Here is a 26,770-nt window from a genome sequence, read left to right as displayed (position 1 = left end):
TTTCTCTCTGCCTTTTGACCATAAATCCGCCTTTTTTCCCCTAGCTCGTTAATGCAGGAAGAGCAGGCAGATGCAGCCGTCTTCCTAATACATAAAAAACAAGATGCAGATTGAAAGAGGCAGCATAGGTGCCATGTGCTGCATGTGAAAAGGTATTGATTAGCTAAAATCGATGTGTAACCTTAAAAAGCATATCCTGCAAGGAATTCAAGGAATTGACCTTGCTGATCTTAAAGATTCCTCTGATGTTGATATCAAAAAGAGCAATGCAAAGTGAGACAGTATTTAGAGGCATGAAACATCCAGACAATACCATCGGGGCATTGAAAACCTGAGATATGGGTGAAAAAAGAAACACAGAACTCTTGTAATGAGCGGTGTGCAGTGCTGAAGGGAAACTTGTAGAACATGGTGTGAGAGAAGCTCAGCAGGGATGTTAGCAGAAACACTACAATCTCAGAACATCACACCCCTAGGCTTTTTACAAGAGGTGTGAAGGAGCTCAACTCTCCTCATGACAGAAAGAGGAAGGAAGAAGGGAAAGGGTACTTTTTCTTTTTCTTTTTCTTTTGCTGACTCGAAATGTCTGAATGTCCGAAGCAGGAAGCTGCAGTGAAGTATCTAAAGCATGTACTGCAAATCGAGGTGTGTTACCAACCAGTTGACCAGAAATTAGGGAGGAGAGATAGGGCGGAATGAAATGCAAACAACAAAGGTCCAGCAGGGAATCGAATCTGGGATGTTGTACACACTTGTATACATCTTTAGTCTTGTTTATTTGTAGCAAGTTCAGTACACAGTTCAATATCAGCACAATGTACACAATCTAATGTTCAACAATGATATTGTTGTTTGTCATATTGCTGAGAGAGTAAATTCTCTCTTTTGCAGTATGCTCCAGTGGAAATTGGAAATTTTCATAAAAACAGGTGAATTGTCCCCTTCTTCTTCTCCTCTCATGTTAGCGCCACTCTTCTTCCATGTGACCTCAGTACAAGAGGAACCCCCTCTTTCAGCCGTGATAAGGCACACACAGCTCATTAAAACTCAGTAGTAGAGGGCTAATCTGGAGGAGGGAGAAAAGATTGTGGATATGTGTCATCCTCGGGTTTCTAACAGTGTAATAGATAAATCAAAGACATAAATCTGAGACTCATCTGTCCTCTTCTCTTTTCTCTTCCAGGACACCAACAGTAACTAGAAAGAAGGAAGCCAGGAAACAACTGCACTTTAGTAGCTAGAAGAAACAGAGGAAGTAAATACTACTCTGTTTCACAATGGGAGCCCAATTGCACCTTCCAGCAGTTGCTAGCACCTTACTCGCTGTGGCCCTTGGCATTTTGACCCTCCTGCCTCATATCGCTCTGGGTAAGCCCACGGAGGAAGAAAGCGCAGGCAGTTCACCACTGCTCCAGAGGGCGAAGCGAAGCTGGGTGTGGAACCAGTTCTTTGTTCTAGAGGAGTACACTGGACTGGAACCACTTTATATTGGAAAGGTCAGTGCACCACATGCCATACTGTATTCATATACACATACAGTTTGCACACACACATAAAGGTAAGCCCTGAAGAAATGTAAAGCCTGGAGGGTTCTGGACTTGTAGGGAGGCATCTTGACCTTTGACTTTGAGCTTTCCACTTGCTGCACCTGATGTAAATGGTGGCTCTGTGTAGGTGTTGCAAAGAGATTTCAACTTTCAAACTGTGCAAACTAAAAGATCTATAGGGGATCTCAGCTGCTTGGAGGTAATCTACAGCTTGGTTAGAGTTAAGTGCATGAATGCAAAAGAGGAGATCATGAGTTGGCTTCAACAACTGCAAAAAAAAAAAAAAAAAAAAATCCCAATTTAATCCCTGGATGCACTGCATCCATACTAAGACAGCCCTTCTTCTCTCCACTTTGAACCAAAGCCAGACAGCAGTGATTGAGGTAATTGACTCGAACCAAGACTTCACTCAATCGGCCCTGTTTCACAGAAGTGGCCAACACGTCTGCAACACAACTGACATGCTCTGAAAAGAGCAGCCAGGGGATGCTCACAAAGGAGCACTTTGATCGCTCAGTTGCTCAAGTGAATTGAACATTTGATCAATAGTTGTAAGGCCAGTCATCATCAGTGGAAAGACACAACAGTCTTGCAAACTACATTGAAAATTGCCATTACATCACTAAAAGACAGTTTTTGGCAAAGCTTTAAGTGGAGGAGTTGTCATGTATGCAGGGTTTGAGCCGCAGCATGCCATTGCGACAATGTGCCCTAAAATAATCTTTCACTTCGATCTCTAATTTTCTCATTGTTCCCATCAAATCAATGCTGTTAGCAAGCTTTTCATGTTTAGATGTTATGTGTCGATTAAAATCATTTTGTAATTTAGCCAGACTACAAAATGAAGCTGTCTGGTTAAATGTATTGCATTTGTTCACTCAGACTAACATACACATAGAGCCTATTCTATGGGAGTGGTACATTGGTCTGGTTACGGAAGGAAATGGCACATAACGTTGGGAGTGTGTCTGTACATAAACAATCTTGCAGGAACCTGTGCATGTTTTTTTTTCTAGCCTTGTAATATAATGTAACATTAGCTCAGCAGCTGCAAGACAGACTCAGAGTTGTTAACCGGATCATTTAGGTGATATCTCATATCTGCTGATTTAATTGTCAGACATGTCTTACCAGCAGTCATTAAGTTTAATGCCACATTTGTGCGTACTGATTTTTTTCAAAGATATATTTTTGGGCATTTTCTGCCTTTATTGTATAGCTGATAGTAGATAAGCAGACAGGAAACACAGGAGGAGAGACGGGCATGACATGCAATGAGGGTCCCTAGCCAGAGTCAAACAAGGGATGTTGTGGTTGTGTTGCATGCGCAATAACCAGTTGGCTGCCAGGGCACTCTGTATTGATTATTTTTGAGAGGGATAAACTGATTTAGTAGGTGCATCAGAAGAAGGTAACTTAAACACACCTGATGAAGGTCAGATGGATTGAAACATTGTGAACTTATAATATTCCAGCAATAAGTGAAACAGTGTGCACAAGTTCTCTGATTGTTGTCAAATAGATTTAATGTAAAGTACAGATAAAATATTTATTAATGGCTCAGTGACACTTTGCTGGAACAAATGCATGTATTGATCACCATACTGTGGGGATGTGATTTGATCATTACCAATATATAAGAGTATATTTGAATAATGGACTGTACTTATAATGGAACCAACATTCGTTTTATATGGTATGTCAAACATCTATTCTCATATAATTTTATTATATATTTAGTATAGTTATCACAGTTTTGCTTTTCGACCTCCTTGAATGGAAAAGTAATGGGCCCGTTTGATCCCACTCTCAAATAATCCTGACTTAAACACTGTTTGTACAAAATGTACTGCATGTAAATTGTGAATTCATCATTGTCCACTATTGTTTTCATAACCCAATAATAAGTTGAAATGACACTAAACTGAAAATCCCACAGTGTTCAGTCAGAACTTGGATATAAGTTTTTTTACTCCAAATTCCTGAACATATGCTGTCCCGATATTAAAACTCTGATTCTACACCTTTGATTGAATTGCCTTTGCCTCAGCATTCCTTGTCGACTTTATAAGCACTACAGTATTAACCACTCATCCTCTGAAATTTCCCATTGGGAATGATGCAAACCTGCCTAATTAGTGTTCTGAAACAATCTTACTGCAATCGCTCGGGAATACCGAGGAAAAAGCTGTATTCCAAAAAGTCACATGCTCCAATTGAATAGAAGAGTAACAAGTCCTGAGAGATTGCTGCTTGTGCTGTAGAAAAAGTACTGCATAGCGTGCATGTGGTATGATTACTGTACATTCTCTTCCATCTTATTCTCTTCCATCTTAGTATTCTCTTCCATTTAGCATTTATTTACTGATTCTTTTCAAGCCGCCCATTATAATTTTTCCAAGATGAATGAAATAAGTGATTGTGAGAGGAAAAGCTACTGTACAGAGAGCCACTCAAGGTAGAAAAGCATTGTAGGATGTGATAAAGCTGGAGAAAGATGAACTGTAGCTCCCTCCTTTGTTTTTTTTTCCTCCTTAGTACAGCCTACCTTGCCTCTCCTCTGCTTAGGCATGGAGCAGACTTATTCGTATTCAAAGCCATCGGGATGTTGGAGGCTTGGGCTTTGGGCCGGGGGCCGAGACCAAGCAGGTAATTGATAGCCTGAGTGTCAAACTCCTTCCTTTCATAGGCTTTAGTGGAAAGGAAGGATCAGTGAAGAAGGCAGTGGATGAGGTGGAGAGAAGGCACCGGCCTGAGATATATCACTGCGAGACACAGGGCTGAAGCCCACAATGGGGTGTTGATTAAAAAATCTATTCTGGGCTGTGCTGGGCTGCGCAACGCTTTGCAGGAGAAAGTGCAGGTGGGCACTTTGTCCGAAGAGATAGGGAAAGCTATATTGTCTGCAACTCGGGAATGATAGGTATTGTGAAGATTGCTGCTGAACTACCCGCTGGAATAACAACAACAAGTGCTGTAAATGCAAACTTTCAGCAGTTCGACAACCTCAGCGTGGTCCTTTTACTTAGTGGTCCCAGATGATGAAAAGGCCAAAGAGAGTATCTTGAAAGAAGTGTGTCTTGAGTTAGCGGGGGCATTTTTGTCAGTGTTGTACTGTGTTGTGTGCTCGCTGTGCATTCCCCTTGATTATATATGAGACAGATGTCAATGGGGGCATTTAATTCGGCTTTGCCAGGGTGATGGAAGTAAGTGCTCATCATACACAGAAATCCTCTAAGTACAAAGTAAGGAGTGATTGCACATCAACAAGCTATTATTTGCACTTACAGGTCACAAAGGGCTTCTGATTGCACTGCAGGGCCCTTATAACAAAACGGGCTGTAAACTGTGATTAGACATCTACTTACAGCTACAGTATTATGGTATGCATATAACCACATACCATCCATAGAGGTCTAGAGTTAATTTACCCCCCTGGTCCAATTAGGAAGGGATTTGTTGACAATATGCTTTTATGTAATTTAGCTTATACAATGAATAGAAAAAATATTATAAACATACAGTAAAAAGAAATTGAAAATGCTTTGGACTTGGAGAGTACCTCTGTGATAGTAAAAGCTATTTAAAATCTCCCACATATTAAAAGTGGATATTTTCTTTTGAAAATCAGAATTCAGAATTTTTTTTTTTTTTTGGACTGACATGTAAACTTCTCTGCAGCTCCACTCAGACATGGATAAAGGTGATGGCTCCATTAAATACATCCTGATGGGTGAGGGTGCGGGCACCACCTTCACCATCGACGACAGCACTGGGGACATCCACGCCATTCAGAGGCTGGACCGGGAGGTGAGAGCCCAGTATGTCCTCCGTGCTCAGGCCCGCAACCGCCTGACAGACAGGCCTCTGGAGCCCGAGTCCCAGTTCATTGTCAAGATCCAGGACATTAATGACAATGAGCCAAGGTTTCTGGATGGACCCTACCAGGCCAGTGTTCCTGAAATGTCTAACATAGGTAAGGAAATAGACATAAATAAAGGTTGACAGATGGATGGAGAGTTAAACTAAACCGTTGCCTGTGGATGTCTTTTGTGTTGTTTTCAATGGAGCGGCTGCTGGGAGTTTGCAGCCAGATATAATATAATAGCCATGCAGAGTTTGTTGTAACTTGTTCTTACTGGCTCATTGCCATCTGCTTCATGCACTATTCATAACCCCACTTTTTAAAGTAACTAAGCATAGATAATGACTTGTAATGCTCTAGCCACAGATAGAAAACACTCAAAATTTTGGATTCAAATGATGATATTTGTGTAGTTGTTCAGCATCTTCCTCATCTCCTCATCTGCCTCTAACTTCTTCCTCTCATCCTCTTGTCGTCACTCCTCCTCACTATCTCTACTTTCTTTCCCAAGGAACATCTGTGATCCAGCTAACCGCTACAGATGCCGATGACCCCACATATGGCAACAGTGCCCGTGTGGTCTACAGCATCCTGGAGGGCCAACCATACTTCTCAGTGGATGCCAAGACCGGTACGGCTGCACACCTGCTGCAAAATCCCTCTGAAACACCCAATCTGTAACCAGGGCCATGTGTGCTGGTTAATGTTTTTAAATGGGGGAGCAAACTTGGAAAGATACATAACTGGCATGGGGAGTCTGGGGGTCCTTTAAAACAAATTTCCTGCATTTTTGCACCACCTAAACTCTTGGATTAAGTCATGAAACAGCCACCTGCACTTGTCTAAATTAGTAAAATTGAGTTAGATTTTTACAAAAACTGCTTCAAAGAATGCTTCAAGAACAGTATATTGAGTGGAACTGGACAGGAAATGAAGAATGATTATTTCATATTGAAGGAGTGAGAAGAAAGGGACAACCACTGATTGAGATTACTCTGAGCAGCATGCATGGAAATAAACAGTTGTGTATATTTCTAACTTTGCCCCTGATTGTCTGTATAACTAGCTGCTGCACAGTTTCTTCTAAGCAGTTTCTTTCAACATATAGTACCCTATCTATTCCTATGTTCTATTTCCAGTCAGTGATTACAGTTAAGCTAAATGGCATGTTTCTCACCTTCGTAAACAGTAAGACTCCTATGTGGAATTTTTTATTAATTGCTTTTGCCAACTGCTGAAAAATAGTCAAATGATCATTAATTTAGGCTGCTTAAATATAATCCCATGATGATGGGGACTGTATGATGACAAGTTTGTTATTAAAAAGACAAAAAGTGGGGTAGCAAAACCATAACTGTGCTCCCACTAAATGAATAATGAGGATGCATTTGTCCATTGCTCAGGCACCTATGACCATGGCAACCACTGTTTTTATCCATTGCATGTAGAGTCTGATGGATTTCAAACTTCACTAAACACTTTCACTATTTTATGAGCCACATATGAATTTATAATGAGTAGGAATGCTGTTTGATGACCTGATAAAGTCGACAAACTTGGCAGACAGTTGGTGTTAATTCCCCACCTTGTTTTATAACACTGAATCACACTGTCATTGCAGCACAGTCTGATTTTAGCAGTCCACACTCTAAGCTCCTGTGTATACCAACCAGATCTGAATGTGGGAAGCTCAGCATGGCTCCTGTTGTTAGTATGAAACTACTGAACACTTGACTGAAACACGGCGCTCTTTTGTTGCAACTTGCAGAATAAGACAGGCAGCCCCCTTGTAGTGTAGTTTCAGAAAACTGTCTCAGAAGAAAAAGCCCACAGGTTCAGTCTCTTAAACACATATATCCATAAGTCACCATTTGTAATTACAGCACCATAGCAGTGATTTTGCATGTTTTAGCCTGTTTACCACAAATTAAATGTACTATTTTTGTAACTTTTTATGTGCACAGAGAACATACATTTTTACATGTATTTATGTCAAACTTAGCTGAAATGTAGGTGTGGAGCCTACCAGGCTTAAGCCAGGAGGCTGTTAGTAAGCTTGGCACAAAGACCGGAAGAAGGGAAACAGCTAGCATGGCTAAAGTTTAAAAAATACCTTTAAGTAGATTTAAAGCTTGCTAATTAACACATTGCATTTTGTTCGTTTAATCGTTTTTCAAATCTAGAGAAAAGCAGGCTAGCTGTTTTCCTATTTCTAATCACAAAAAAGCAACACAATTTGTATGCCCACAAAGCCATGTTTTTGAACTATTTGACTTTATAGGTTTTATGTATATATTAAATCTGACAAGACAATGAATAATAAAAATAAAATCAAATAGGATACATAAATGGTGCACCAGCAAAACATTTATTTTCAAGTATGAAGAGGAAAATGTGGAGGGGTGAGCTGAATGGAGTCGGATTAGCGTACAGACAGCCATGAGAGGTTACAACAGTGAGTAAAGTAAGATAAATTCTTATTTTGACATGCGTTGCAACCATAGCGGAAGCAACCTACCCAGCAAAAGTCAAACAGTAAACTTTATTCAGGTTTATATTTTGGGCTGCTGAATTTTGTATTCTTGTTTCTGCATCTTTAGAAAAAGGAAAAATACTGCTAATCCTGCTGTCCGCAGAAAACTATTTCATCCCAGCTAAAGACATAAATATGAAATAATCCAGTTATATCTTGGTTTTGTAAGTATAAATGAAAAAGGGAGAAGTTCAGTAGTTTTCCTGTTTCTTTGTTCTGTTGGTTGTTTTTTAAAATTTCTCTTGCTGTCGTTCCCAGGCTTTTATCCATGGCAACACACTATAAAATATGAACATGTATAGCCCAACTGCTCAGCTCTGTAACAAGTATTTATTTTCTTACTTTTGAGAACAAAACATTCCTTGACCTTGGTTGGTTTCTGATGCTTCATGTATGGATCTGCTTGCTAATAATACACGCTTGATAATAGAGTACAAATGGGATTCAAACAGCAGGGAGAGCTATCTGCAAACAATGAAGTCAGGCATGCTTGAAGGTTGGGTGGCAGGGTAAGGCTGGTTACATGTTGCAATAACCTCGTTGAAACTGCTGCTTTTACATGAAAGAGGTCAGTAATCAGATTTATCCTCTAATCACAGACATATTTTAAACCAAGTCTGGTTCATTTAATGTCTATTTGTGATGCAAGTTGCTGTTCCTCAAGTTTGTTTTATTTTTTATCATTGATTATCTTGGGGGTGATTGATAGATGTGTTAATATCAACACAAGTTGTGTCAATTCCAAACAAACTGTGCCACTATAAGGACCACACATTGTGTGTCACTTTTCTTCTACCATTCTTTATTTTAGTGTCAGTTTCAATTTTAGTTTGGTCACTTCAACAACAAAAAAACTGTTTAAGTGTACACATGGCCAAGAAATCAAGTTTCTGTTAGCTGTCTTTCTTTGTAACACCACTAAAGGAAACCCAGGTGCAGCGTTAGCTCGGGTGGTAGAGAGGGTTGGATGGTAATTGAAGGATTGTTGGTTTAATTCTCAGCTCCCCCTGTTCACATGTTGAAGAGTCCTTGAGCTACATAGTTTAACACAAAGAAAGCTAACACAAGGGGACCCATCATGCACATCTCCAGGTCTGTGTTTATATTCAGGGGCTCCACTAGAATACCTCTGTATGATTTACAGTTTAAAAAAAACTCCTCTTATGTAGTGCTTCAGTTCAGCCTCAGTATGAAACAGGCTGTTTTAGCACCTGTCTCTGTCTGGCCCTCCTCTTGATAAGCCAACTCTGTTTTAATTGGATAGCTTCAGAGAGCTAAAGGAGGCTATGTAAATAAATAACACTAGACAGATTTTGCTTCTTTTTCTCATTCTTTGTTCTTTGTTCTTTGTTCTTTGAATCCAAATTCAAAATATTCATACATTAAAACACACATCTGACCGTTTAATACAGCAAAAGTGCCAAATTTTGTTTACAGAAGTAAACAAAAAAACATTTAAATCTGTTAATTCTCAGGTAGAGTTAATGGAAGGTTCTTCTTTACTGCAGCAAAAATAATACACTAGTTGTGTTTCTATCTCATTGTGTGGTGCAACTTCAAATGAGAAACCCTGTGATTAGACTAAATCACTGCCTACAGAGTAGAATAGGATGACTAGTTTCATTATAAAACACTCATGCAGCCTCATGTCTGGTGCATTGAGAGTGCTGACATTCCCCAACACCACCATCACTCAGGAAGCCAATGTGAGTCACCAGTTTGCTGTTGCTGACCTTTAATTCACTTCCTGTGTGTCTTGTTGTCTCTCCTCAGGCATGGTCCGCGTCTCACTGGCAGACATGGACCGGGAGACCAGAGAAAACTACACTGTGGTCATCCAGGCCAAGGACATGGGTGGCCAGCTGGGGGGGCTCGCCGGCACCACCACCATCAACATCACCCTCAGTGATGTCAATGACAACCCGCCCATGTTTGACCAGAGTAAGAGAAAGCTTGCACTTCATACTTCTTGTTCTCAGTCTTATTTTACTCCCTTTTTAAAATGTTTCCTTTCTCATTTTACCATCTGGACCCTCAAAACCATCCTTTAATCCCTTCTGATACTCCAGAAAAAGGAGCAAAATCGACATGTTCTACACCCTTTCTCTCAGCAGTAGAGAAAGGGTGTGCATGAAAATGTAATAACGCTCATTGCAAAGCTGAGAAATGAATTCCAAATTTAATCTGATCGGTTATAATGTTTGCATACATTACTAATAATTATCATACATTAACAGCAGCCTGATAATGCTGACACGCTTATAGTCTTTGAAAAATGCCCCACTGCAGAAATCTGAATCTCAGGTTTGAGATGCTACAGACTTTTTTCACCACATCTTGTATTTGTCTATTTAGTTTTATATAAGTAATAATATGTTTGTAAGGTGAATATTATATTTTTCATTATATTTCAGTAAAAATGCTGAAACTTGAAACCTTTTCTCCTTTTCACACTTGAAGACAGAATAAGTGAGGATATTTAAAGTCTCAAGTTAAAGCTTTCAAAGTTAAAGCTTTCAAACAACCCTGAAGTTTCAGTTTAAAAAATTCACAAATAATAAAGCTGTTTTGTTTCAGTATTGACGCTTTTACTTTTAATGACTTGTGGTTGTGCTTGTCATTGAGTGTGCATGCAATTAAACTACATCTAAATTCCATCATTTATATCCAAAGTGACACACGCTGCCGCACAGCCACTCTGCATTTTATCCATCTCATTTCTTACAAGCATTCAGCCATTAGCCCCTCTGCTCTTCTTCCCGTGTCCACTACTGGCCACCAGTCCCTAGCCATTTACCCCCTGGCCTCTTCCCCTCCTCCCCTCAGCCACCAGTCGCCCCATGCTGTCTCTTTGATTATCCCAATTTTTGGTCTTCTCATTACCGTCTTCCTAAGGTCAGGGGTTGTGTAGCTGTCCGCAGTCATCTCAGCCTGGCCGACGGGTGTTTTCACTCCTAGACAAAGAAAACACCCGCCCACTTCCACTTCCATCACTGGTCCCCTACCAATTAGCGCCATCACTTCGAAGGAACTTTGATAGGTAGTGATGAGTGTCAGGGATTCCCCTTTGTCAAGCACAATGTGCAGGCATTTCACTTAGGACTGTGGGGAGAGCCACAAATTGGGCAGCTGTCACCTCTTCTTTGAGGTTAAACGGTAGATGAAATTCAAGCTGACCCACGAGACAGTATATAACCCAATTGTGAGGCATTTATGGAGCCATTCATTTTAAGCTGCCTGAAATGTGATTTTGAGAGGAGAGCAGCTGCGAAGGTGATGCTAGAGGTTTGGCTCCCTCTAGAGGATAAAAGGGTAAAACAGCTGGCGGGGGTATAACTGTTCCTTTATTTTCCCAGGGCTGTATCAGATGAGCATCCCGGAGTCAGCATCTGTGGGTTCAGTGGTGGGTCGTATATGGGCGAAGGACAGGGACATCGGGGTCAACGCTGAGATGAAGTACAGCATTATTGATGGAGATGGAAGGGACACCTTTGACATCAGCACTGACCCTACCAACCTTTTTGGCATCATCACAGTGAAAAAGGTACACAAGGCCAAAGAATTTTTTTTAAATTATTTATTCACAAATGTTAAATGTTACACATAAAACAGATCATTGTAACTTAAAATGAAATAATATTAATGAGAAATGTATTCTTAGTATACCATAAGCTTTTACATTTACACTGTCACAAAACTCCAATCAAAAATCTGGTAATTTAATTTTAATTTTTAATCATTCTTCTAAATTTTTTCTGTAACATTACTCTGACACAGAGGCTGTATATCAAAAAAGTCCCTCATTAATGATTTTTTAGCAACTGTCTCTTAAGAGTTTCATCAACTGCAGCCAATGTGCATCAGAAGTTCACTATGGCTGCTTTATCAGACTCCTTCACCTGGGTCTCTATGTTCACCCACCAGCCACTGGACTTTGAGGGCAAGCCCAGTTACACTCTGAAGGTGGAGGGCGCCAACACCAACCTGGACCCTGCCTTTCGCCACCGCGGGCCCTTCAAGGACGTCACCATCGTGCATGTGAGTGTGGAGGACGTGGACGAGCCCCCACTGTTCGACTCGCCGGCCTACTACATTGAGCTGCCAGAGGACGCTGAGATTGGGACAGTGGTGAAGATGGTGTCAGCGAGGGATCCTGATGCTGCCAACAATACTGTGAGGTGAGGAAAATGACCACAAGCAAGAAACCTGCACCGTTCTGTGTTCATGTGGCTTATCAGGCTGTTCACCAGCTTTCAGCTTACTACTCCTACCTACCACCTAATACCTACTATCATGTTGTTTTCTGTTACAGTACTCAATTCAGATTCTGAGTGCAATTTCTGTCTTTCTAAAGCACTTTGGCTTTCTCTCCAACACCTTTTCTTCCTATTTTTAAGCAAACTAAGACAATAAACCACAAATTGTCCCAGATGCCTATGTGTGTCCAATATAGGTTGCTTTCGACAAATGTATCTTACTTTATCTCAATTAAACCATCACAGTATTCTATCTTATTTGCCTAATGCTGTAGAAAGAGATCAATGTTATTTACTGACCAATGATGCTTTTATGTGCTGCTGAGAATCTCTGAAATCACAGATATGAGTGCTTGCTGCTAAAAAAGCTTTTTCATTTAGAGCTGCAATGATCAAGGGATTGACATAAACATTGCCAACTATTTTAATAATTAATTGTTTTAGAAACCAAATGACTTATCAAGTAACTCAGAAAATATCAATAGAATAATCAATAATAATTGTTTGTTACAGCCATACTTTCATTAATTACCATTGCACATGTATGTTGTCAGTAAATCAAACCAGGAAGACAAACAATAAATTATATGGGTGTCATAAAAATAATCATATGGATTTGACACTTCCTTCCAATAAAAACAACAATATAATATTTGGCAGCTGTTCAGCTGCGGTCATAACATTTCATTATCATAATGGTGTATTTCATAGCATGAATTTAATGCATCAAAACATCAATGAAATAAATTTCACTGCCATAATCCAAACATATAGAATTCAGCCTTTTAAACACCAAACTTCATGAAAATGAATCACTAGTCCTGAGTGTTTCTCCCAATGCATGCTGGGACAGATAGCTACCCCCTGAAATAAAACATATGTGACTAAAATTGTTACAAGAACACAACATTAAGCTGAATTTATTAACCTACAGCACCATGAGTTTGACAGGGTTTTCTTGCTCCAAGTGGGGATCAAACCTCAGTTCTGTGGCTCTGCAGATGTGATGTGATGTTACCTGAAAGCCAGCAGGGGGCAGCATCACAGCATGACTTCTCAAGGCAGGCTACAACTTCAACACACATGAGCCACCATTTATCAACATATGTATAAAGAGCTCAACGGTGGGACAGCTGATTCTGAGGAAGACAAGGATGAGGGGGGGAACATATTAACAGCAATAACTACCCTGACACGTTTCAACATCCAAGAGTTCGTAAACACAAGAAGTAAAGGACTTTCACCTCTCTCAGTTATTGGAGAGTATGTTTTATGCTCCAACAGAACAGATGTTGTGTGGTGGGTTGACTGTCCAGACTGCACCTCTCATAAACTAATTAGATATAAAGCCTTTAATTAGGCTATTAATCATCTGAAGGAATCAGTGATTGCAGCAGTAAATGAGTGTTTCACATGACACAAGCTGTACACCGTCCCAGCTGTCCGTTTTACAACCTTGATTAGGGCTAAAAGTAGTGCGTAGGAAATGAATGTCGATGATATGGTGGCTGCTTGTTTGTGTGTTTGCTGCTAAGCTCGTCTGTCTGTACGGCCACTCAGCAGTTTATCTCAAGCGCTACGTCTGAAATCTCTCCCCAATTCACGTGTTCACCATTACCCGAAAGCTCAGTAGCTTTCCTTATCATCAGCAAGAAGTGTGGGGAATTTTTCACAGAACAAAAAGTATTTACATTTTGGATATTTAAATTAAATGGCAGAGTGCATCTATCCATCCATCCATCCATTTCATGCTTATCGTGGTCTAGGTTGCAGTGGAAGCAGGCTAAGCGCAGTTAGGTATCCCAGAAGTCCCTCTCCGCCATGTCTCTAGGGAATCCTGTAGTGTTCCCATGGCAGATGGGATATATAATCCCTCCGGTGTGTTTCAGGGTCAGCCCCAGGGTCTCCCTCCAGTTGGAAAGACCTGAAATACCTCCTTTCATGGCTCCTTTAAACACAAAGAAGCAGAGGTTCAATCGCACAACTCCTCACCCTGTCCCTGAGGATAGCAGCATATGAAGGAAACCCCATTTCAGTTTCCTGTGTCCATTAGAGTAACAATGATTTTATTTATCCTTAGTCAGAGCAAAGTTTATCTACAATTATTTTGATAATCAATTAATTGTTTTAGTCATTTCACAAACAAAACGGACACAAATTCTCTGGTTTCAGTTTCTCAAATGTGAGAATGTGCTGTTTTTGTTGTATTTAACATTGAATTGAACACCTTTAGATTTGGGGCTGCTCAGACAAAACAACCTAACTGAAAGCATCACTGTGGGCTGTGGAAACATTGAATGTTGTTTCTCACTGTTTATAACATGTCATAGACTAAAAGATTGTTCAGTTAATTGAAAAATGAATCTGAAGATTCTTTCAGACCCTTTCAGCAAACAGCAAATGCACAAATAACCATCTCCTCCTCGATCATTTTTTTGGTAATACCTAACAAAGTAATGCCTGTGTGCGATCCCTTATCACCAGTTGCATGTCTATGAGATTGTTAAAGATTGTTTAATTTGGTATTATTTAGTGTCCCACGTGTGGAACTGTGACTACAATATATGAAATTGCAACTATTTTGAAATTACAATCTAAAATTACATATACAGTAATATGACAGTGGATTTGATCCTGTTACCTACCATACTTAATATCTCTCAAACCCTTAGTTTCTTATATAGGAACCACTGAACCAATTAGCCAACAACGTTCTCTGTTCTAATGACAGTGAAAATCTGAGCAGTCAGCCACCGATGCAGCTAAAGCTCCAATCTGAATATCATGCTTTACTGATTCCCCAGAGCTGGCGCCGCATCCTGGCAGTGCATCAGTAAGAGATTTTTTTTTAAAAGCCGGTTTTGTAGTGTGAGCAGAGTTACGGCACAAGTAGCTGAGAGCTGAGGAATCAGTTCAGGGTGACAGTGGAGCGCTGAGGCCAGATACTGCATCAGCAACAACAACATCAGATGACAGATAACGACAACAAGCAGCAGGTGACCTTCAGTCTCTCTGTCTGTCTGATTTCCATTTTACATCTTTCTGTCCTTTCACAGACTGCAGCATGACTGGCAGATATATCTGAACCCACACAAGCACATGACCCTCCCCAGCCCCCAATCACACACACACATACACATACACACAGCAGCCCCTCCTCATGACTGAGGAGGAGTGATATTAATAGAGATCCTTCAGGGAGATCCTTGCTAGCCGTAGATGTGCCAGTCACGACTGTTCCCTGTCGGAGTCCAAAACACACACACACACCAAACAACCCTACAGGCATGAAGACACACACACACACACACACACACAGAGGATAAGGCAGACGTTAATGCTATGGTGCCTCTGATATGAGTTTGCTAATATTGGTCTATTATCAAAATTAGATAGAAATGAATGATTTAATCAATCATTTTGTAGGTTAATTGTTTGTTAGAATAATATATTGCGGTTTCCGCTTTATTAAAATATTTGACTTACTAAAATGTGCAGTGTGTAGATTGTAGTGGCATTTAACAGAATGGACTTGGCAGAAATGGAATATAATATTCATATGTATGTTTTAATTAGTGTTTAATCACTAGGGGTATTCATTTGATTGATATCTACAACCTCATCACTAGATGTCTCTAAATTCTATACACTGATCCTTTTAAGACCAAAAAAATACATTAAATTGTCACAGTGTTTTAAAGGAGACATACTATGCCCATTTTCACGTCTAGGTTTACGTATATTCTGAAAATACATATTCTATTACAGTTCAAAAACTGGCTCTTTATGCTGCCCCTCAGTTCAGCCTCTGTCTGAAACAGGGAGTTTTAGCTCCTGTCTCTTTAGGGCCTCCCTAATGAGCCCACTGTGTTCTGATTGGTCAACTTCAGGAAGTTTCCTTGTTTGTAGGTGTGTGCAATTTTGCAGACAAAGTGCTCAGAGGTTGAAGCCCTGGCTTTTGAATTGCAAGTGGCATTTTTACATACATTCATTTATTTTTTCTGAATTTTTACCATGTTTAACATAGACATCTGACATTACAACAATAAAATTGGCAGACAGAAGATCACAAAACATAATATGCCCCCTTTAAATGCTGCTTAAGACTTTCCCACCCTCACAAGACAAATGAAAAATCATCACATCAGCAAGGAAGAATGAATCAGCACAATTTCAGTCCAAAATATTAGTTGCAATACACGACCAAACTTATATGACACTCTCTAAACTGTGAAAAACAGTTACATGACCCCATACATACAGTTGAGCCCACAATCACCCATTAAAAACATCCCAACCAAAACACGTGTTGACACATAAAAAAAGAGAGAACCTGATCTTTTCAATAAGAACCTCTTGTGAACTCCTGTACAGTACAGTAGTGTCCTAAAAATCCTCTGTGCTGATTAGATGAACGTTGATGAATTTGGTGACCTTTAAAAAAGTATTATTTTTACATTTGGAATGAAATGTAGCATTTAGTCTTAATCCTTAAAATGGATGTGCTCTGCTCTGCCCTCTTCCTTTAAAATTAATCTATTCTTTTTTTCTCTCTCAACTAATCACACATTAATTCAAAACTTTCAAGAATAAGGAAAAGTGAGCCGTGCAAGTCCCAGAAGACACATGTGATATTTTAGGTTATTTTTATCTGAATAACCATTTAAAACTTGAAAAAAAGTGACCTACATGATTAAATTTACACAATATATGCAATGAAAAGAAAAAAAAATGTTGGAGGCTGGGATGTGCTCATGATTGGCATTTTTGCTGAATAAATGTCTTGAACAACATATCTGTTCCACAGTAAGTCAGTTAATCGATTACATAACTCGCTCCCCTGTTGGAACTGGTTTGGTCTGATTCAGTCAGACACTTCTTCCAGGTGAGAGCAGAGTGGAGCAGCTACAGGTGAGCTCAGTTCATGTGTCAACACAGGACAACTCATTGTTACATAAACAGGTTTCTGCTCCACAGCCTGGAAGAGGATGTGCTGTACATTTCCCTGTTTCTCCTCCTCTCCTGTGTGTGTGTGTGTGTGTGTGTGTGTGTGTGTGTGTGTGTGTGTGTGTGTGTGTGTGTGTGTGTGTGTGTGTGTGTGTGTGTGTGTGTGTGTGTGTGTGTGTGTGTGTGTCTGTTGTTGCATGTCAGAGGAGTGTTTTGGAAAGTGGCCTGTGGTGGCAGGAGATGAGGCAAGGTGCCACACTGCAGGTCTGTGTATTCCCAGCGTCAGTTTGGCAGAGGCGGCAGATACTCTGATTAATCTTTATCTGGAGCTCCTTCTTTTTATTGTGCATTCAGAACCTGCCAGCCTAACGCCTTATCTCACAGATACACACACGGTGCACATGCTGGATTGTGTATGTGTGTGTGCATCCTCCCTCAAACAGGATTACAGGCTCCCGAAACAAACAAAGCTGCACTTTATCCAATCGCAGATACTTCACAGTGCACGTGTCATTTTGTGTCATCAGGTATTCCATCGAAAGGTCTAGTGACCCTGAGAAGTACTTCTACATTGAAATCACTTCCGGGTCACTGATGACGGTGCGTTCACTGGACCGAGAGAAGATTGGATGGCACAATATCACTGTCCTCGCCATGGAGATGAGTACGTTACATGCACACACACACACATTTCATGAAGATTACAGTTTGTTGTCTGAGGTTTACAATTGTAAAATCATATCAATTAAATTTAGGTATGATTACATTGAACAATAGTCTTTTGCGTATTTGTTTGGTTTAATATCAGATGTCTCAGACAAATTCCTAGTTGAATTGATGATCTAGATTTGTACATGTGTTATTTTCAGAGTTGGAAACCCATAATTACTATAACTCTGATGTGACATGAACGCAGCAAAAGCAACAGCTAATGGTGACCAGTGTTGTTAAGGCAGAAACATGAATACGAGTTTGTTTTCTTCATGTTGGTTATTACAGTTGTGACCAGAATAGCACAAAGGTCAACACACACACACACACAGAATATGATTACTGATTTCTTAGCAACAAATATTTTTAGCTTTACTTTGACTTTGAGGACTTGAATTACAGACAAAAATGACTTCACAGGAAGACGACTTGTGCAGTGGGTTTACCCAGAAAAAGAACAGATGGCTGAATATACTTGTACAAATGCAAAACCAGTGATTTTGGAAAACAACTCCTGCAGAGTTATGTAATGTAGAGATGCCCCGCAGATCTGCACGCAGCTGGTAGCACCAAAAGTCACCTTCATCCACCTCCCTTTGCTTTGTTTGTCTGTTTGTCTCTTTGTTTGGTAGACACACCTAAAAAGGAGATGGTAATTGAATTAATGACTAATTAAATAACTTCCCGCATGGTGGCTAATTAAAGATGTGATGGAGAGAGAGGACACAGGTAGGAAGAGAGAATGAGAGAGTGACAGCTGCAGAAAAAAAGTGACAGAGTGGAAAAGGAAAATTAGCTGGAACAAAGTTAAGCTGATTGATTCGCTATAGTAAATGAAGCAAAAGACCAGAGTCCTTTTTACACTTGCTTAACTCATTATAAGAAAGTTATTCTACGTAAGTTAGGTCTTTGTTTTTAAAGTCTTCACTTTTACGACTCATAATTGAGCAGGTTTTATTTTGTACTTTCATTAGTTATTTTCCGAAATTAAGAATTTTCCTTATTCACTCCTTAATTGACTCGTAGAGCACTTTGAACTGCACATAGATGAAACAATGCTATTCAGCACCACTAAGGCACAGAAAGACGAAAGAAATCAGATTTTGAGAACAAAGACATTCTTAGAAAAAAATTCTTATTATAAGAATAGGAATAAGAATTACAAAATAAAGTCTTAATGTTACAAGAAAGGTCACGAGTATTGTTGTCACAAGGAAAGCAGAGCAGGTGAACTCAAATGCAGCCAGGATCAAAAGCAGAATTATTTATTGAAAATCAAAAGAAACGGCAGCACAGAACAAACTGAGCAGATGACTCAACAAAGACTGATTTGAAAACTGGACTTAAATACTAATTGATCTGACGAGGAGATGAGGTGCAGGTGGGGAGACAGAGCAAGGCAGGACTAACGAGGTTAGATGCAGGGCAGGTGTGTTGGAGGGCAGAGGGAACAGCAGGCTGAGGAGGATCACAAGAGGAAAAACAAAGGAACAGAAAACCAAAAACCCAGCAACCCAATCCTTTTCATAATAAACTGACATGCATACAAAAGAATACACGTGAATACAACTCAAATACACAAGCAACAATTCAACCCCTTTTATCTGTAATAAACAAGTATAATGAAGATTAATTTATAATTTAATGACACTAAAGTCTTGCTTTTAAAAGACAAGTCATATATAATTGATATCCTGTTGTAATTGTAACAAGAACAAGTACATAATGAGATATTTATTATGATGTGTTACAGTATATTATGGCCTCTCATCCTTTTCACATTCTTTGTGGAAGTTCATTAGAAACAAAACGCTCATTTGTTAAAGCAACTCAATCAGTATTACTGTTTTAATTGGACAGCATTGTTCTGTTCTTTAACTCACATATTTTTCACACCACTGATTTTACTTCACTAAGGTAAAACGTCAACAAAGTTATGGCACTTTCACTCGAGGCAGATATTAAATTACTTCTCTCCAACCCTTAAACCCACCAACTCCCATATATAACACGCAGTAACACAAGGCGTCATGGAGCTTCGACCTCCAGAGCCAAAGTCACGCCATTGATTGATCGATCATGTGATGAAACCTGAGAAAGTAGTTACTGCTCACTAATTGCGTTTCTATTGCCTATTACACAGCTGGTTAAGGTATGTAAATGGATGATTGGTAATGGAGAATAATAGAAATGTAATCTGAGCATGAGAAGCCCTAATGTGCCGCAGGCTCGCTGTAAATGAGGGGAAGATTAAGAGAGGCACAAACTGAGCTCAGCAGGATCCTGAGAAGGGTCATTTATCCATCAGTCCATCAGTGCATTTTACTGTACAGCCTCTGACCAATTTGTGTGTTTGTGTTTGTGTGTTTCTGCAGATAACCCCACACAGATCGCCAGTTCGTCGGTGGTTGTGAAGATCCTGGATGTGAATGATAATCCTCCCTCGCTGACGCATTACCTGGAAGCTTATGTCTGTGAAAATGCCAAAGCAGGACAGGTAAAGTGACAGAACATCTGCCACGACGATATATGTACTTGCTGGCTACTTTAAAGATTAAGATTGTGCATACAAAATATATCATCAATTTAAGAAATATGAGACTTTGTTATAGAATAAATGATCCAACAGTATATAAAGTAGTCAAACATAGCTCTGTGTAGACCAGCTGCAACATTAAAAGACTGCTCACACATTAATGACGTAGTAAAACAGGTGATAATCTACTCCGAAACACTCTGAACATGGCCATTTAGTACTTTTATTGTCATTTTTAAGTACATTCTCATAGTACATTTGCACTATCAGACTTTTATACACTCAAATACAATTTCATTTAATAGTGGCAGTATAATGGCCCATTCTTCCAAACCTAGCCTCTGTTTTCTATCACATTTATTTTCTGATGAGTAGGGCTGCAACTCATGATTATTCTCATTATTGGTTTATCTGTTTATTATTGTCTTGATGAATTGTTGAACAGTGAAAAATGCAGTGAAAAGTCACAGATTCCTTAAGCCCAAGTGGACATCTTCTAATTGCTTGTTTTGAATAAAACCCAGAAATATTCAGTTTACTATCATGACACCACAGAGCAGCTATACCTCACATTTAGGCTGGAAAATTAATTGATAAATAAGTTATTTGTTTCAGCTTGAACAACAATACTACTGCATGACTGTTGTCATTTTAACTAACCTGTCGTTAAGTCTAATGAGAGCAGCTGTAAATGCTACAAAAAAAAGTGTTTTTGCCTTTGTTTATATAAGTGGCTGAAGATACTAACCAGAACATGTTTTAGGCTCTGAGATACTAATAATAGAAACTCATTGGGTTAAAGATGCTGCAGCAGTTGTTGATTATTGTTGTCAGCATAGCTTTAAAGTTACCTTATTCTTGCCACTTTGTATTTTGTGGTATGAAAAGCTTTAGGTCATGTGAAAAATCATATAGCTTAAGTAAAAAAGACGGATGTAAATATATTATAAATTGATGAAAAAGATTCTGCTGCATATTCCATACACCAACAAAACCAAAGAGAAATCATTGCCTTTCTTCTAATGTGGTTTACTTCTGTTACCCAGCTGATCCAGACAGTGACAGCTCTTGATTCAGATGAGCCGCTGGGCGGACAACACTTCTACTACAGCTTGACTCCAGAAGCTGCCAACAACCCCAACTTCACCCTGAGAGACAACCAAGGTAGACATCTGAACAGTCTGTCAGGAGTGTTGTTTTATCTTGGTTAGAGGAGTGAGGTGTTTTAGCAGCTCAGTCATTAGTTGGCACCCGTGAAAGTCCATTTTGTATGATCATAGCGTTGCTTTGAAGTTACATGCAGCATCAGGAGATTATCAGTTTTCATAGTTTTCTACTTATGGAAGAGGATACCTGAGGTGAGATGTGTAGTCCTTCCACCATCTTCAGTAACTTGTACTCACTGTAATCACTGTACCGTGTCATAAGACAAGAATTTCAATATCAAATAGTTCCCAGATGGTCTAACAGTTGGTTTTCACCCTACTGGCCCAGGTTCAACTCCCAGTATGGGAATAGTATAGTTTACTTGTGTAATGTTAGGACTAATAGTGTTTTCTGTAGGACAATGGACAGTAAAATTATTAACAGCTTTCTACACAGCAATCGTCTGTGTTGGGATGTTTCTCTAGAAATGCATACTCAGTATGTTATGCACACATGATTGCATGTTTAATTGTTCATTCAAAGAACCAGATAGCTTTTCTTTAGTGGATCAGTATAGTAGAAAAAAAGAGCTGACAGGAAATGAAAGATGATGTATGATGATGCAACAAAGGTACCTGCATGGACTTTACATGGTCACCATCACCTTCCTCCAAATGTGACTCACAGGTTCAAGGTGTAAAGTCAGATCTGTGAGTGCAGAGATCCCATATGGTCTAGTGGTTAGGATTCCCGGTTTTCACCCAGGCAGCCCAGGTTCAATTTGCGGTATGGGACCTTCTTAACATCTAGTAACAGTTTGATTTATATAGTAACTACTGGACTATAAATGATTTCAAAAATCACATACCGACTAATCTCGCTTAATCTCATGATTCTGTGCTAGTGTGGCTAAATGCTTTAGCTCATTTGGAAAGTACTGTAATTCAACTGTAGAGTTTCCATAGGGGTTTGACTCCATATAGACTATAGCTATTAACAAAGCTGTTAAGTTGATTCTTTTTCTGACGTCAGCAGAGACTGACTATCTTCCCAGTGATGGTCTTATTGGATGACACTAATCATCCTGATGCTGCCTCAAAATATCAAGCAATAACTGACTGGTGTTAATTTGCTGCTTATAGCCCCTTCAATTATCACTTCATCTTCACAGCTGTATCTTCAGTTCTCACCATCACTCCAACTCCCATCAGGTCCGGCTCTCACAGTGTTGAAGCCCTAGGCAAGATTTTAGATTGCCCCCCACCCATCTCCCATGTGCCCAACCCTAAACACTAAACACTGCTTAATTTTTTAACATAACATTCTGGCAGCTAGACTATTAAAATAGTTCACTTTGACCTTTTTACGCCTTAGGCAACTGTCTATGCCATCTATGCTATTGGTCGCCCTTGACTCCCATGATTCTGCTGTTTCGCAGTTACCCTCTCTGAACTCAACCCTATTATCTGTAAAAGTCAGCTGTAAGTATTGGGAGCAGTTGGAGCTCAAATGAATCCTAAAGTGTTGTCTCTGTGTCTCTGTACAAAAAGTCAGCCTCTCCCTGACCTCTTTGTTTCTTTCCAGACAACACAGCGTGGATCCTGACTCGGCGCGGAGGCTGGTCGCAGCAGGACCAGACCGTCTTCTATTTGCCCATCTCCATCTCTGACGGCGAGCAGCCGGTCCAGACCAGCACCAGCACACTGACCATCCGTGTGTGCAGCTGTGACCACGAGGGCAATGTCATGTCATGCAATGCTGAAGCCTACAGTCTGCCTGCCAGCCTCAGCAGAGGAGCCCTCATCGCCATCTTGGCCTGCATCTTTGTCCTGCTGGGTGAGTTATGATCAGCTGCTGGGAGGATGTACAGAGAGGAAGCAGTGGCTTACTGGCATATCTGTGTTATAATATTCAATCTGATACCATGTGAGCTAAAACCTCAGCTGGAGTTATGATGCCAAGTCTGGTTAGCTACTGTTCCACTAGTTTCTGTAACCCAGTGTAATCTCTCACTTAGCATTTCTTTCATCGATTTTAAACCTATATTTTTGGCAAAGTTAAGCAATGTTTCTGTGGAATGCAAAAGGAAAACTGCAGTCCCCATTAAAAGAGCTACAAGCACTGCAGTGTCGGTGCTTGTGTCACTGTCTTTTGGAGAGTAAAGCAAACTCGGCCAACGTTGGCTGCCAGTGCTGGAGGATAAACTTCCCCAAAACCAATAAAGATCAGGACAGAGTCAGTAACATTAATACTGTGGGTAGTAAGTTAGTTAGCCGGGGGTACCAACATTTGCAGCTCATGTTGGAGCAGATAAAAAAAAGATTAATTAATTCCTTAAATTTTTGTCCTTGAGTTTTTGGAAAAGCTAAAATAAAAGGATTAGGGGGGGGGGGGGGGGGGCTGTTTGTTTGGTGTAGGTGGCCAAATCTCATATACTGCATCTTTAATGCTCCTGTGGTGTCGCCATATTTAAACTGAAAATGTCTACTCTTAATTGTTGAGTGTGATGCATCTTTTTCTATTTTGTTCTCATGTGGTGAGCAGGTGGAGTGTGTACAGCTTAAGTAATTCACTTCAGAGCTGATAAATATAAAAAATTATATATTTTGATTCAGCTGTGAAAACTTAATTTCCTGTCAAATTACCAGATGACTTATTCACACAAATACTTAAAAGTAACACAGTCGGTAAGCGAAAGGTCAGAATGTAAAACAAAGTGCTGCAGAGATTTTAATCAAGGCCTACTGCTGCCCCGAGTTCACCCTCGATCAGTATTTTTACATTCTTCTGAATGAGTAGAAAATGCAGTCAGACTAGGAAAACATTTTCTGTCCAGAAATTCAGGTTGAAGGCAAATACTGCGTGACCTTTTCCTGCATTCATGTACTACCTTTGGCCTGTTAACATTAGTCCCAAGTAGGAGAAGTTACAAACATGTTGACTCCAATTACAGTTTGTGTGGGGCCTGATGAAAAAAACAACAGCTTCCATCCTTAAAATCAGATCATTTTATTTATTTTCAGAGCTGTGATTTTAATTACACTTCAAATCACAAGTTGTTTGTGTCTACAGTATATCTTTTTTTATTGTTGTTGCTCAGACTTGAGCTCCAATCAATTAACCTTTAATTTTCAGATTAATTGGTCAAAAGGTACATTTTTAGTTGTCAAAAAAGGTACAATAATGCCAGTCACATGTTCCCAGAACCCAAAAATGACATATATACACATAAACTGTCCGACCAGTAGTCCAAAAGGCTCAAGTCACATTGATATAAAAGAGACAAATAGCAAATTCTCACATTTAAAAACTATCTGAAAGAAACGAATGCCTGAAATTTTAACCTGAAAGATGACGTATAAATATGAATTGTTAATCAAAAAGTTTCGGTATCAGTTCAGAAAAATTATCTACGTGTATCAGAACTAGGGAAAAAATCCTTCATCTTTTGAAATGAGCCTGTCTGTCTCTATATTGATTATTTCTTTCTTCTTCCTTTCACCAGTGATGATTCTGCTCATGCTTTCCCTGCGGACCCATCGTAAGAAGCCCTACCTGTGTGACGAGGAAGAGAATGTGCACGAGAACATTGTTCGGTACGATGATGAAGGTGGCGGCGAGGAGGACACCGAGGCCTTTGACATTGCCGCCATGTGGAACCCGCGAGAGGCACACCACCACCTGGGCAAGATGAGGCAAGACATGCTGCCAGAGATCGAAAGTCTCTCCCGCTACGTCCCTCAGGCCTGTGTTATGGGTGGTGGCGGGGATAGTAACGTTCACGGATACGTCCTGGCGAAGCTTCTGGAGGCTGACGTGGACCCGTGCGCCCCACCTTACGACTCTCTGCAGACCTACGCCTACGAGGGGGAAGGTTCAATTGCAGAGTCGCTCAGTTCACTCCAGTCAGGGACATCTAACACTGACCACGAGTACGATTATCTCAACGATTGGGGACCTCGTTTCAAAAAACTTGCAGAGATGTACGGCGTGCTGGAGACAAACAATCCTCCAATGTGGTAGGACGACAGGACCTTTGCCTTTTTAATTTCCAGAAAAATTACACCAACAAAAAGAGAAAAAGAGAGACTTTAAACACCACACAGAAAATGACACAAACAGACAAAAAGTATGCGAAGAAGACACAATGAAATCAGGATGTGCTCACGTCCACATCCATGACTGTTACCACTCGAATTCCTGTTGAAGCCTCAATTATCTATACCCTTGAAAGCCTGAGGTACCTGGAGCAGCAGTGTGAGCTGGTTTTAAACCTCCCCAAGAGACGGGCTTCAGAGTCAGACTGGATTGGCAGCCTCGTGAGGCCCGCAAAGGAATGGCTTCAAAGCACATGTTAACTCCCCTGCCTGACCCAGCCACAGGCAGAGCCCCTTTGGTTCAAAGTGTTGAGCGATTTATGCCAGAGATGAAAACGAGAGAAGGACTACCTTACTCACAGCAACACAGGAGACAAACTCTGAAACACTGGTCCACTGTTCTGAGTTTGTGCTTTTGACGAGAGTGAAGAGTCATTGCTGATTGCTGCAATTGGAGACGTGTGTTTTTGTTTCATTTGTGGCAGGTCTTAATTTATTTCTTTGTTTCATGTGCTGTATTTATATTTTTGCTAACTTATTTGGGTACTCCAAACCAACACTGTACTTAAACTGCCGTTATGTGAGGAAAGGAAACCTTTCAAAGATCACATATATGTTGTAACATACATGATGTAACTGCCCTTGTTTCAGTCTGTGTGAAAAGGAGCTTTCCATGCATCTCAAAATGTCACATGACATGTGCAGGAGATGGTAATGCTGTAATCCCACGTGGGTTTTCCAGGTTGATATGTTTATTGTATTATTGTTTTTGTATCATTTTGAACTCTTTGTATTGTAACTCTGTTTTTTTCCAAAAAAACATAAAGCAGTTATATATTCATGAGGATAAGAGGGAAGCCATTTTTAAATAAATCTTCTGGGATACATCCCACATGGTCCCAGACGCCTCACTGTAGCTGGACGAGCACACGACCAAGTCGCCTTTCATTTCGGATCCACCGCCGTGCCAACCACAGTCCAATGGCATCGAGGCTTGATCTGTCCTGTTAGAGATACTGTGTTGCTTTTCTGCCACCACACAAATGTGGCTTAATCCCCCAATCCTGTGGACTACAGAGACATTGATAATCTGCATTAAGTGCCAAATGTAAAAAGGACAAAACAGACATTT

General features: G+C 40.1%; 1 protein-coding gene across 1 annotated transcript; it reads left to right on the top strand.

The window, feature by feature from the left end:
• Positions 1-1,277: 1,277 nt before the first annotated feature.
• On the top strand, positions 1,278-25,564 carry LOC134001954 (cadherin-20-like). The gene is made up of 11 exons (XM_062441160.1): positions 1,278-1,496; positions 5,229-5,523; positions 5,924-6,043; positions 9,719-9,886; positions 11,302-11,489; positions 11,870-12,123; positions 17,676-17,812; positions 20,235-20,356; positions 21,442-21,559; positions 23,126-23,377; positions 25,047-25,564. The coding sequence occupies exons 1-11, from the start codon at positions 1,278-1,280 to the stop codon at positions 25,562-25,564; spliced, it is 2,391 nt and encodes a 796-aa protein (XP_062297144.1).
• Positions 25,565-26,770: the final 1,206 nt, after the last annotated feature.

The sequence above is a fragment of the Scomber scombrus genome, chromosome 20, assembly GCF_963691925.1.
Source record: "Scomber scombrus chromosome 20, fScoSco1.1, whole genome shotgun sequence".
Classification (NCBI taxonomy): domain Eukaryota; kingdom Metazoa; phylum Chordata; class Actinopteri; order Scombriformes; family Scombridae; genus Scomber; species Scomber scombrus.
This window is presented reverse-complemented; position numbering and strand designations above follow the sequence as displayed.